The sequence below is a fragment of the Ostrea edulis genome, chromosome 1, assembly GCF_947568905.1.
Source record: "Ostrea edulis chromosome 1, xbOstEdul1.1, whole genome shotgun sequence".
Taxonomy (NCBI): Eukaryota; Metazoa; Mollusca; class Bivalvia; order Ostreida; family Ostreidae; genus Ostrea; species Ostrea edulis.
The window spans coordinates 17334388-17346680 of record NC_079164.1 but is presented as its reverse complement, the minus strand read 5'-3'; the positions used below and the strand labels follow the sequence as shown (position 1 = coordinate 17346680).

The 12293-nt window shown below is 33.8% G+C and overlaps 2 protein-coding genes across 2 annotated transcripts in view; both read right to left on the bottom strand.

The window, feature by feature from the left end:
• The window catches only part of LOC125663628 (uncharacterized), a 37798-nt gene extending 34066 nt beyond the window's left edge, over positions 1-3732 (bottom strand). Inside the window, exons 1-3 of the mRNA XM_048895926.2 lie at positions 3527-3732; positions 2990-3124; positions 1469-1642 (exon numbers count right to left, since the gene is read on the bottom strand). Of these exons, the coding sequence (XP_048751883.2) occupies positions 1469-1642; positions 2990-3124; positions 3527-3732 (515 nt within the window). The remainder of the gene's footprint in view (positions 1-1468; positions 1643-2989; positions 3125-3526) is intronic.
• A 1923-nt stretch (positions 3733-5655) lies between these two features.
• Positions 5656-7014, bottom strand: LOC125662480 (uncharacterized). Its single transcript, XM_048894719.2, has 2 exons — positions 6768-7014; positions 5656-6595 (listed from the first exon to the last, which is right to left on the bottom strand). The coding sequence occupies exons 1-2, from the start codon at positions 6900-6902 to the stop codon at positions 6203-6205; spliced, it is 528 nt and encodes a 175-aa protein (XP_048750676.1). The 5' UTR covers positions 6903-7014; the 3' UTR covers positions 5656-6202.
• Between the last annotated feature and the right edge of the window lie 5279 nt (positions 7015-12293).

The following is a 12293-nucleotide window of genomic DNA, read 5'->3' as shown; positions in this document are numbered from 1 at the left end:
CACCCCCTTTTTCAAATTCTCTCTCTCTCTCTCTCTCTCTCTCTCTCTCTCTCTCTCTCTGTGTGTTATGTATTTTTTACATGCACAGTTCAATTTATTTGCTAGTTGCAACTCCCGTCTTTTCCTTTCTCTTTTTTGCACTCATGTACTGAAGGATTACACCCCCTTAACTTTGGCTTGTCGATAATTTTCAAATAGTTGTTAAGTCAACTTCTTCAATTCCCTTCTTTGCAACATTATACTACTTGCCTGACGATCATTATATTTACATCACTTCATAAAAAAAAAACAATGCAATACTGAAATATACCTCAACACACGGACAGCTCATTAAACACCATTACAATAACTATAAATAAACTACCAATCCAATAAGATAGACAGACGGGATGGTCAATGAGGATTCATTTATATTTAAATCCTAGAATAGCTAGATCTAAACTTGGAATTTAATCCATAATACACGAAAATATACTTTATATTTCCATAAAGTAATACTGTACAATTTATTACATGTACTAGTGTATATAGCACTAATAAATAACTGCTACATATATTTAAGTTACAAGAAAGAACAAAAATACAATGTTAAAGACAAATTTTCTTTAGAATTTTACTAAAGTATCTTGAAAGTTTGTCAGTATTGCAGCTACAAACCAATGTGCATTATGATAATGCATTTGAACATACTCACTGGAATTCTTTTCGTCAGTAATTTAAAACATTGAATTTGATTGATTGTACGTTCAATGTGTATTTTATGTGAAGCAATTTGTCTGGTGACACTTACATCGCCTTCGCTAAATGGCTTACAACAAGATGAAAGAGGTGGAATATTTAACTGCAGGCCCAGGTCTGCTAATTCTTTTGTAATTAGAAATCCTTTGTCAGATATTAATGCATCATTTTCTACAATAAACTTTTTTCTTTCAAATGTTTCAAATAACTGTAAACCCCACATTGTTCAATGTTATCATTGTCAGAAATGTTTCCTGAATATAAATTTGAAACAAATAAAATTGACCCCCTTGAATCACATACAACAAGAGCTTGCAATGTATTAGATGATTTGTAGTCAGAATAGCACTGACTTTGTTGTTTCAATTATGAAGGTTTTTCCGTTTTTAACTCAGTACAGTCAGGAATGGCTAAACAAGTAGGAAAATCTTGCTTGTAAGACTCTGGTATTGATTCTATAACTGTATCTCGATGGGGCCGGTAACTTAATGAACCTAATCTTAAATACATGTACTTTGCAACCCCATTAATAACTGTTGAAACAGTTTGAAACTTAATATCAAATTTAAAACCTAAATCTGTCGCATTCAAACCATTTCTTAGTCTGCACAAATACATAAACACTTGCTGTAACAATTGAAATCTGCAAACATGTACTTCTTTTCTTATGTCTTCATACATTATTGGATTTTCACTACTTAGAAAGAGAAAGGCAAGAAGCATAACACACCTAGCATAGGTTAACTCAGTATAAAATTTAAATAAGTTTTTGATCTTAGACTTTGAAACGTCTCCTGCATTGAAAAGTCTATTTCTCTCTGTTTGGCAAGCAGCATCAGATAATTTATTTTTCTTTTCAATTTCTTGACGTAGACAAGTATTTTCTTCATCTAGCTGTCTTACTCTTGAAGCCAATGAAACATAACCAAAGATGAGAATATTGAAATAGTACATATAATAATTCATCAAATCACTATTCTTGTGAAAAATATAATATTGTTGATAACAGTACAATGTGACAATATTTACACGTGCAAATGTATGCGTATAATGCATGTATATATACATGTAAAAGTTAGACCAAAATGAAATATATCTGCATTTCCTATCTAATTCCCCCAAAATTAGGTAGGGTAGCCCACTAGGTGGTAAACATTTTATATTATTCAAACATTTTATTCGAGATCTTAGTATTTGATACACTTTGAACACAAGCCTATCTGCATTACACAAACATGTACTATTCAAAGATCATGAAGATCAATAGTAGTCAAAATGTTAATCAGAGAAACTCGAACACAAAATGAAAAACATTCTGGTACGAAATTCCGGAATTATTTTATTTATATAAAATATTTAGGGTCTGCAGCAAAAAGTGCAAATAGAATAGGGAAAGTGGAAAGACACATAAGTATATTTTATTGTGACCTAGATATACACGTGCATGCACTATAAATAATGATTTCTGATAATTTTCACTTTAAAAAATACAAGATCGTTCCATCTTTTGAACATGAGACTTGCGGTGATACTGAATTTCCACTGGACACCGATGTGCCATCAATAAATTCAGAATTTCAAAAGCTCATGAATTATCCTGCATAACACATCATGAGGCTGTGAAATTAGAAAGATCAACTATTGACCAGTCTGGAAATGCATTGTGGTTTGATGAAAGGAAGAAACGTGTGACCGCTTCTCAGTTTGCAAGAATATGCAAGATGTTACAAATACTCTTGTTTCCAGCATATTTGAAACCAAGAATTTTACTTCTGAAGAAACTTCCTATGGCAAATGTAACGAAAACATAGCTAAACAAAAGTATATGGAACCATTTCCTAATGCACATATTCATGGTTGTGGATTGGTAGTTTTCGTTTCTTGCTGCCTCGCCTGATGGCAAAGTTTGTATAGATGGAGAAACTGGTGTGTTAGAAATTAAATGTCCCTTTTTCATCAAGAGAATTACACATTTCAGAGGCAGTGCATTTGCAAAATTATGTCTTAACATGTGTGTATATGGTATACATGTGTATATGGCATAATGTAGTTATAAGCAAGGTGAAGATAACGAACAGTGATCAATCTCATAAGGTTTAATTGTTAAAATTGTATATGCCCCCTGAGGGCCCTTGATTGGTGAATAAATGAATAAATATAAAAATAAATATAGACATTATAAACATATTCTTGTGTTGGGGACAACCCTGCCATGGACATATATACATATCTCTGATCTGTTGATGCAAACCTGTTCTGAATGATGGATGTTTCAACTGATCTAGACTGCTGATCCATGTATCTAATATTTCGTCTCGCTCTCTGCAGTTCACCAGTCTGTGCATCACAAGGATCCGGGTACTCTTCGGTAGAATGAAATAAAATGCTGAAATAAAACAAAATGAAGTTTTCAATAATCAAATGATCAGACAAAGAAATATCCTAGCTGTTTATATCATGTTATACAAATAATATGAGTAATCCGAAGGGAACAAGATTCAATATTTTCCTCAATACTCAGCCTGTTTGTAAGTAATGAGGCCACATTTTGCTCTATTATCTATCCTTAACGACCCTTGATACATGTACCACAGACTTTTAGAATTTCTCTTCACATTATAAAATACTTTTGTTCTCGAGTAATACTTGTATAACAGTTTTAGTTTATGTATTGAAATCGATTTTATGCACCGAGTTTGTAGTTTCTGGTTTTCGACATCTCAATGCATATAAAGCAATCGGCAGAGTAATAAGTTTCCTCCTCTTAGATAAAAATAATAAGTGAAACATACTTACCTTGGAACATAAATATGTATGCTTCGTAATCTTGTCAACGTTTAGCTGCGAATGTGACCTTCGGCAGAGCGAGATCCAACATAAGCATCTGTCAAAATCAGACTTTGGCTTCGGGAATGGGATGAATATCCCGCCCACAAGTTTCTCCGGATACTTGCTATCCGATTTACAAGTTCCGTGTGAGCAATGCTTCACCATGGTATATATTTTAAAGCAACACTATTCCTTAATAGCGTAAAAAAATAACTCAACATCTCAACACTAATTCTAAAGAAGCGCCATTTTTGTCTGACCTATGTCCGACCGTGTACGCAGAAACAAACGACGTTATCTGATTTTCTATTGAAGGAAGTTAGCTCCTGAGCTTTTGAGCAAAACTGCGCAGGATGTTGAAACTAAGTATTTACTAGTTCAATATTGATTCCATTGGTGCAAACATGCAAGGTGAAGATAACGAACAGTGATCAATCTCATAACTCCTACAAGCAATACAAAATAGATAGTTGAGCAAACACGGACCCATGGACACACCAGAGGTGGGATCAGGTGCCTAGGAGGAGTAAGCATCCCCTGTTGACCGGTCACACCCGCCGTGAGCCCTATATCCTGATCAGGTAAACGGAGTTATCCGCAGTCAAAATCAGTGTGCCAAGAACGGCTTAACAATCGGTATGAAACACGTCAGACAGCATTTGACCCAATGCGAGGTTGTATTGACGAACTAGATCGTTATAACGCCCATAGAATTTGCGAAATGCAACTTCAATCGAGACTGTTGAAATCCCTGTACCATCAACTTGTTTGTCAGTAGCTTACCTCGATTTAAAAACATATTACACATCTATTACTGGACCCTATCCAGTTGAAATTTTTTTTTGGTATCAATTCATATTTTGAAAGGATTTTGCAGGAACTATATTTTGTAGTGGAAGGATTAATTAATCCAAAAGTTCTGAATCTTAGTGATATTACAGTTTCTGATTCATCTAATATATCTTCTATTTTTATACTCCTATACGTGTATTTCAGTTTTATAATTTATGATACAAGTAGTTGAGACTTGGAATTAGATCAAATGTTGTAATTTATTGATTTGGTTAATATATTTTTCGAAATTCTAGTAGAACACAGATTCTTAAAAAGGGTTAAATTAATTTACTCGAAACTTTGTATAAAATTCTATATTTTCGCAAATATGTTAAAAATTTGGTCTCCGACCCCCACTTTTTAGCTCCATTTTAAATCTTAAGACTTATGTAAACTTTGAGAAATTGACATTACTCCTAATATGTCTTTTCAAACTCTCAAATTTGATATCATGAATTCTTTCGTATATCAAGTGCAAAAAGGTAATCATTTGTTTATTTCCATTACTTGTATTAAACATTTTTTTCTCTCTCTCTGTATTGTTAGAAGACATGATAATGTATCTATTTTACGTAATGATTGATTTTTGTTGCTTATGTTGTGTTGACAGCAACAGACAAATCAAGTTTAATTGAATAAATTTTAAGTGCAAAAAGGTCACGTTTAGAACACTGTAGCTCAATAACAAGCATTGAGACTCCAGGTTTTCTTTTCAGTTTCCTAATTCTCCTTCAACGTAGAAATTAAAATTACACTTCCCAAAAAATTGACACTACTCCAAATGTCAGGTGCGAACCTCTTTAACATCGCTTTTTAAAATTCTTTGCTTCTTTTCAAACTTTTATTTTTCAATTCTGGTGTGTATAGAGCTTATTGTCTTCTAATCACCTTACATTCCTCAGTGGTGCTCCATTCCACTGCATATATTAATAGTCAATTTAAAATGTACAGTGTATTTGTCATCTTGTGATAGCATTACACACCGAAAACTCAATACAAATTATGTATAATAGAAATGAAAAAAAGAAACACGGTATGCTTTCTTCATCAAATGTGTCCAAATTCGAAGGTTTTTTTATATTGATGTTGTTACATGTACGAATAGTTTACTGTATTGACTCGATAAAGAAGTCAAGAGCCCTCACTGCTTTGACCCCGCGCATGGATATGTCACATTACCTACAGCAGGTGACTTCTCTACATTAGTGAAAATTCTTGAAAGGTACGTAAAACACTATACATGTACAAAGAAACAACTGTGTGTATGATTTTATACCGCCATCATGAACAAAATTACACGCAAAACATTTGGTAAATGTAAATCATTTGACACGCGAATGGTATTTAAATGCATTACGTACAATAAACAGAAGGATAATCATGACTGACAATAGAGAAAGATGTTATCAGAAACGAGGAAGTCTCTCTGTATGAACGGAATATACATGTATTTAAATTAACTGCAATGAACTACGAAGAATGGATTACCTCACGGACAAATGCAAAATCAATCTTTTAACTGGTTCAACAATATTAAAGAGATATTTTAATTAACAACAACATTCTTCGCAGTAATAATGGTTTGCACAATAGGTTGATGTACATCGGCGTCAATATTCATTAAGTCTTCCTTCCTCCTAATTCGAAGTTTTTCTTTATCGTTTTGAAGCCGACTGTTTTCAATTTTGAGCTGTTTTTGAGTGACAAGGAGTTCTTTCTTTTCGTTGGAAAGTTTCTGTATTTCTTTGTCCTTTTCTTTAGATTCGCGTTTAAGGCTTTCAATTTTCTCTTTGTGAACCTTTTATCTACCTTCTAATATTTCACGATGCAATTCCTCTAACGACATTTGATTCTTAAGATTCTGTGGATCCATGTCTTTTCTCATTTTTACAACTTGATCAGTAATCGATTTTAAACTTTCAGTTACGGGTTTTGTATTGTTAGGAACACCTGTAACTGTTGTCAAAAGCAGCTCGGTATAGACCCCATTTTCTTCTGTATTTGAGGAATTGTGATGATTTGTATTTTTAAGCCTTTTATTGTTCTTTTTCTTTTGTTGAAGACGTGTTTTCATTCTGTTTATAAAATACTCGTTGTTCTTTTCCTCTTTTGCAAGAGCTTCCATTAGAATATCAAAGCCTCCTTCTTGATTGCGAAGTATTCTCAACAAAGTTTTCCTCACCAAATTCTTAATCTATTTAGCGAGAAAATTTATAAATAAATACATCTTTCAAGTAATGAATTGTTTTCTCATGCTCAATGTTAGATGCAGTGCTTCTTCCAGGATAACATGAAGAAAGCAAGACTGATTTCCTTTTACCATACTATCAATTTATAAAATCAAAATACATGTACCTACTTCTTACCGTAATTTTCTTTTCTTCCGTTGGATTAAGACTGCATCTAGACTTTATCGTCTTCAAAACTATATTTGAAATAAGAATGTTCCCTTCGAAGGCAGCTTTAAATTCCTCAATGACGCCCCATTCCACTGCATCCATTGTAGGTTGTTAGTTCCAATGAACAAAAATATCGGAATTAACGCTTAACTAATGCAATCACTGTCCCGATAGCTAGTTTTACGCTCTAAGTTTAGTATACATCTCAATATGTGACAATATTGCACATATTGAAAACCAATTTAAAACTCTGAATAATGGAAAAACCGTTAATGAAAAAAACCTACACATCATGCGTGTATCTTCAAATATATACCCGCGTCAATGTATCATTCTTATAAGAAATTAATTTTGTTACGTCTGTTCCTGAAATAGCTTTTTTCCAATTGTGTATTGGCTTCTAGTTTCGAGTACATGAACTAAATTGAGGAAGATCACTACACCAGAATGTTGTTTAATGCTTTCACCATTGAAAGCGTGATACAAGCTCTCAATTATTTATTATGATTTTGTGTCAGTGTATAAGTAATTAACTTTTGTGTTAAAGTTAACCATGTGATTAACTTTTTTTTTTTCAAAATGCGAGTTTGCGTTAACACTGTGTTAAAGGGTTTTTACCACGATTTTTAATGTAATGAAAATCAGAAGGAGTAACATTAAAAAAGCACGTTTCTGCTGTTATTTTGTTTCATTACTCCCAACAATTGATACAAACATGCATTTTATCTCCATATATTCAAAGCTTCCGCTTCTCAAATCGTCATTAATGAGCTATCTAGTCACGTGATACGTCATGACGTCATACGTGTCAATGTGCTGCAGCAGCTATGTATGTGTGTGTGAATAGATTCTACTTGAAAGTCATAAATTATACAGAATGGATAATTAATGTTCCGACATCGATGACATCCCGTTAGTATTTAATATTCCGCCATACATATTTGAACCTGCCGCTGAGCCAAATCTTAAAGAAATTCCCTCAGCAAACATTTATATTAGCCTAATACTACATCGACATTGACCACTCGGACGGAAATCCCGCTCACAGAAAGGATGGAATGTTTTCAACTTTTGGTAAATATTTCGTTTGCAAACATTTTGACTGTGTTCCCTTGTAGATCATAATATTTTTAAAGCATTAGAGGTCTGTACATGTAGAGTGTAACATGTAATAGCCGATGATGATCTAATTAAAATCAGTTCTTCTCTAACCGTTACACTGGAGAAGGTAAAGAAGATTTGCTATTAATTAAATTGATGCATTGACCTACAATGTGTCGAAGGAAAGAGTCTATTTACCGATATCGATTTAATTTATAATTTTATTTTTCAAGGGGGGGGGGGGAGCCAACCAGATTTTAAAATTAACAATCTGATGAAAATCTATCGACTTCTTAAATCGTATAGTGTGTGTTTAAAAAGGCGGGAGAGAGAGGGGGGGGGGGGGGGAGAGAGATGGGGCCAATAGTCGTAACCTCTACCTTATAATCGCCCCTCTCATTACTTTAAAATAAAATAGGGGGGGGGGGGGCTGTCTTTCATTATATTGTTTTTTTTCACTACGTTGGCACGCACCGTCTTTTTTAAAAAAAAATATATATATAAAGCCGCCGTGTTTCAGCATTTTTGACGATTATTAATTGGCATTTTTTCGACTTTTTCATTTTTTTACTATTTTAATCGGGGGGGGGGGGTAGGGATAGTCTGATAGGCCGTGTAGTCATTTCGTACATGGTGTCAATACTCAAAACTTCAAGCGGGGGGGGGGGGGGGGGGGGGGGGGGGGCAATATATCGTTGCATATGAAATCAAAGGTGCATATATATATATATATATATATATATATATATATATATATATATATATATATAAAGTGTATGCTACACAGAAATTTCTGTGGTTGTCAGACCCGCGGCGACTTTTATAAGAGTTCTCAAACTGAAGGCAGTCTCTGATTATGTCCAGTCTGAAGGACAACGAGCCTATTAATTTGTAAACAGAAATGTCGATATCATGAATTAAATGGTTTAGAATGCAATATGTAAGTTCGTCATTGAAGATGGTTTTCCGTTGGTTTGAAGTATTTCTAGTTCTAAGCTCACAAAATTTCTCCGACTTGCCTCGTTGGTAAATGTAAACAAAACTCGTCTTTTTGTGCTGATTATTACAGCTATATACTGTACATCACAATATAATGGGACTTGTAACTGTTGAATCTTTCCATTTTGTATCAATAGCCTGTTGTATGTGCTGTTCGCAACTTGTTTAATGTTTTCATGCTTGCTCCCTTCACCGCGATTGACACGTATGACGTCACATATTAATGGCGCGAAAATCTCTAACGAGAATATGCATATCTGGCTTTTTGCACTTTCGATGCAAAATAATCACTAAAGCACGCTTTATATCGAAAAAATAATAATAGCACGATTCAAAACACCACATTTTCATATAACTTTACAAACAATAAAAATCGTGGTAAAAACCCTTTAACGGTGTGTTAACTTTAATCCACCTCCAGTACCTGTGTTAAGTCTTAACACAGTGGTTAAAAATGGCCGCCTTCATTTTCTGTCCGCCTCAGACCACAAATCATGAAAATTTCAAAGGTTCAGACATTCTGAGGTGTGTACTGATGCTGAACTATGACGGTGTGTTGTTAATGTTGTCATAAATTGATATATTCGTCAAATCTCATGAAATGTACCCAAGGGGAACAGCTAATGGAAAAACTAGTACAGTTGGATGATGGTGTTACACTTTTCTGTCAGTGGCAATATCTTGCCCGCATCTATAGATACTTTCGGCATAAACTATCAATAAGGGGGGTGTGGGGTGTGTTAGGGGAAGGGAGGGGTTGTCAATAAAACTCGTATTAAATTCACTTATATGAAATCCTGCAACAGGACCCATGCTTAAGATGTAATTCTACCTATTTTTTGGCTTCCAAATGTCAAAGTGTATGCAGGCCCTTAGGTCATAATGGTAATTTCCATTGAAAACACTATCGTCTGCACTGGCCTTGACCTTTTGAAAATCCCTTGTATCATTTAAAACTGATTCAGATGAAGATTTGCATGCATGAAACGTACATGCATGTATTTTCGTTGTTGAAGGTTATCTAATATGAACAGTATTCAATTCAGTCTAATACAGAATAGTTGTTAACACAAACTTAGGAAGAAGAGTTTTCCATATTTGATATTCCAGATTAATCTCCCTTAGTAGAAGTGGAGTGGTGGATCAAGTGTTGAATAATTTAAAACAAAAAGAATATTAAAATAAATAGATGCATAAAAGAACATAGATATAAAATGCTATAGATATGTATGTGAACAGACTACAATAAGGTAAATTAATTTATCTTTTTTTTTTTCATGAATATTTTTAACTGTTTTGGGGAAAATAAGACTAAGAGTATATATATATATATATATATATATATATATGTGTGTGTGTGTGTGTGTGTGTGTGTGTGTGTGTGTGTGTGTGTGTGAATAAAAGCACAAAAACCCAACAACATCCTACTTTCTTAAAGTGTCGGTCTGAGAAGATACAAGGCCAGTAAAGAAATTCATAAAAGCACTGAAAAGGCCACGACACTGTTGGTTATTTAAAACTCGAATTTTCGACGGAACCCGCGTCTTTATCAAGAGACATATATTACATAAACAAATAACACGCAAAAACGACAAGTATCGATAAACTACATTGATGACAAGAGTGATACACTGTTGTACTGAGTGATAAAAATGGTGGTGGTTTTGTTGTTAAGCGTGTTTACTGACTATGGTTTAGAGAGTTCGTACCATGGTCGGGTCGGGATGAAAATAGAATTATTCTTGAAAATTACAGAAATCAGATAAATTTAGAGGGAAAACTTACAAAACAATGTGATTATGGAGTAAAATGGTGGGAAGATAATGATATGGACTGATTAAGTTCAAAACAATATTAGGTAGGCCGTACCATTGATGATTCGGATATGGTGAACAGCGAAAAATAATGATTGCCAGAACACGATCAAACAACAAACAAGGTCAATCTCAAGACACAGATCTAGCATTAAAATCAAAATCAACAATCAAATAGGTGAATGGGAGAGAAGTCTAAGGAAAGAGATACAGTATAATTTTTCAAGGTCAGACAAATTAAAGCCGCATTCTAGAAACCCCGACATCGCAACACAAAGAGTCATGCAAATCCGAACCTATGTGGATTTAGAATAATGTTTTACCATAGTTTTGAGGTCTTAAGATGATATATTAATAAAATACTCGTCTTCAAGGTCAATTCATTTTTTCCTATATTTTAAAAAGCCGCAATGTCGAGACTAGAATATGAAAGGGAGAGAGAGAGAAAGAGCTATATAAATTCATGTTGTAATGATTTCTTATGATGTTCTAACATAATTGGGAAGTATTGAAGGTCAAACAATAATCTGTTTTGCAATAATAAGCAATTTAAAAATAAGCAATTTTGGGAATCCTCGTTATGGCTAAATAAAGGAACTCAAGGTTAAATAAAGGAACTCAAGGTCAGAGCCTTGAAACCGGGGAAACGAATTCTATTTATATAAATCAAACAAAATAAGATATCTTATCGGTGAATTTTGGCGATTAGGCTATGGAAACTGATTTTAACTAGGGATTTATCCTGGATTCATGAGCGTGAAATCATTCAAATTATTCATTCCACCTGGACGGAATGATTTCAAACGGTGCATCCAGGATTTTTCTGTGCTCTTTCTCTCTGCATCGGTCCATTTTGGGTTGTGATCAATAACAACCACTTGCATGTCTTGCCAAACGTGAGCTTCTTTGTTGAAATGTTCCCCTACGGGTTCGGTCACGCGTTTGGTTTTGATATATATATATAGATAGATAGATAAAAAAAAAAAAAGATAAATATTCTTAGATAATTTAGAAATTTGTTGCGTCAGTGTATAAGTAATAGTCCAGACAACTGTCATTGTATTGAGATTAAAGGAAAGAGCTTCCTGACTTACTACTATTTGAATACATTAGACATCTAAAGATTTATACTATATGTGGGCAATTCCTGAAAAGGATTTTGGAAATATTAAAATCTGAATATTGGATATGTGCCGTTGTAGTAATTTTCAGACTGTACACAACATGGATATTCTAAGCTGATTTTATTTCGCAATATCATAAGGAAACGTATTTGCTGTCAGCATTATTCGAAGGAGTGTACACATTCTCAATCATGTCCTTCTTCTGTAAATTGTATCACTTCACATATTCTGTTTATCGTTTCCACTGGATACTTAACAGTATACATGTAAATATCATTTTTGTGTTTACGATAGACAGACAGGAATATTAGTTACACAGTTAATCCTCGCCCGATACGGGTTTTCTTTTCACGCCATGTATTTTTCCGTATCAGGTTACTAACTGTGTAACGAATTTATCACGTCTACTACTAGAAAAGGAAAAGCAAGTATATGTATATGTGGGGGCCTATATC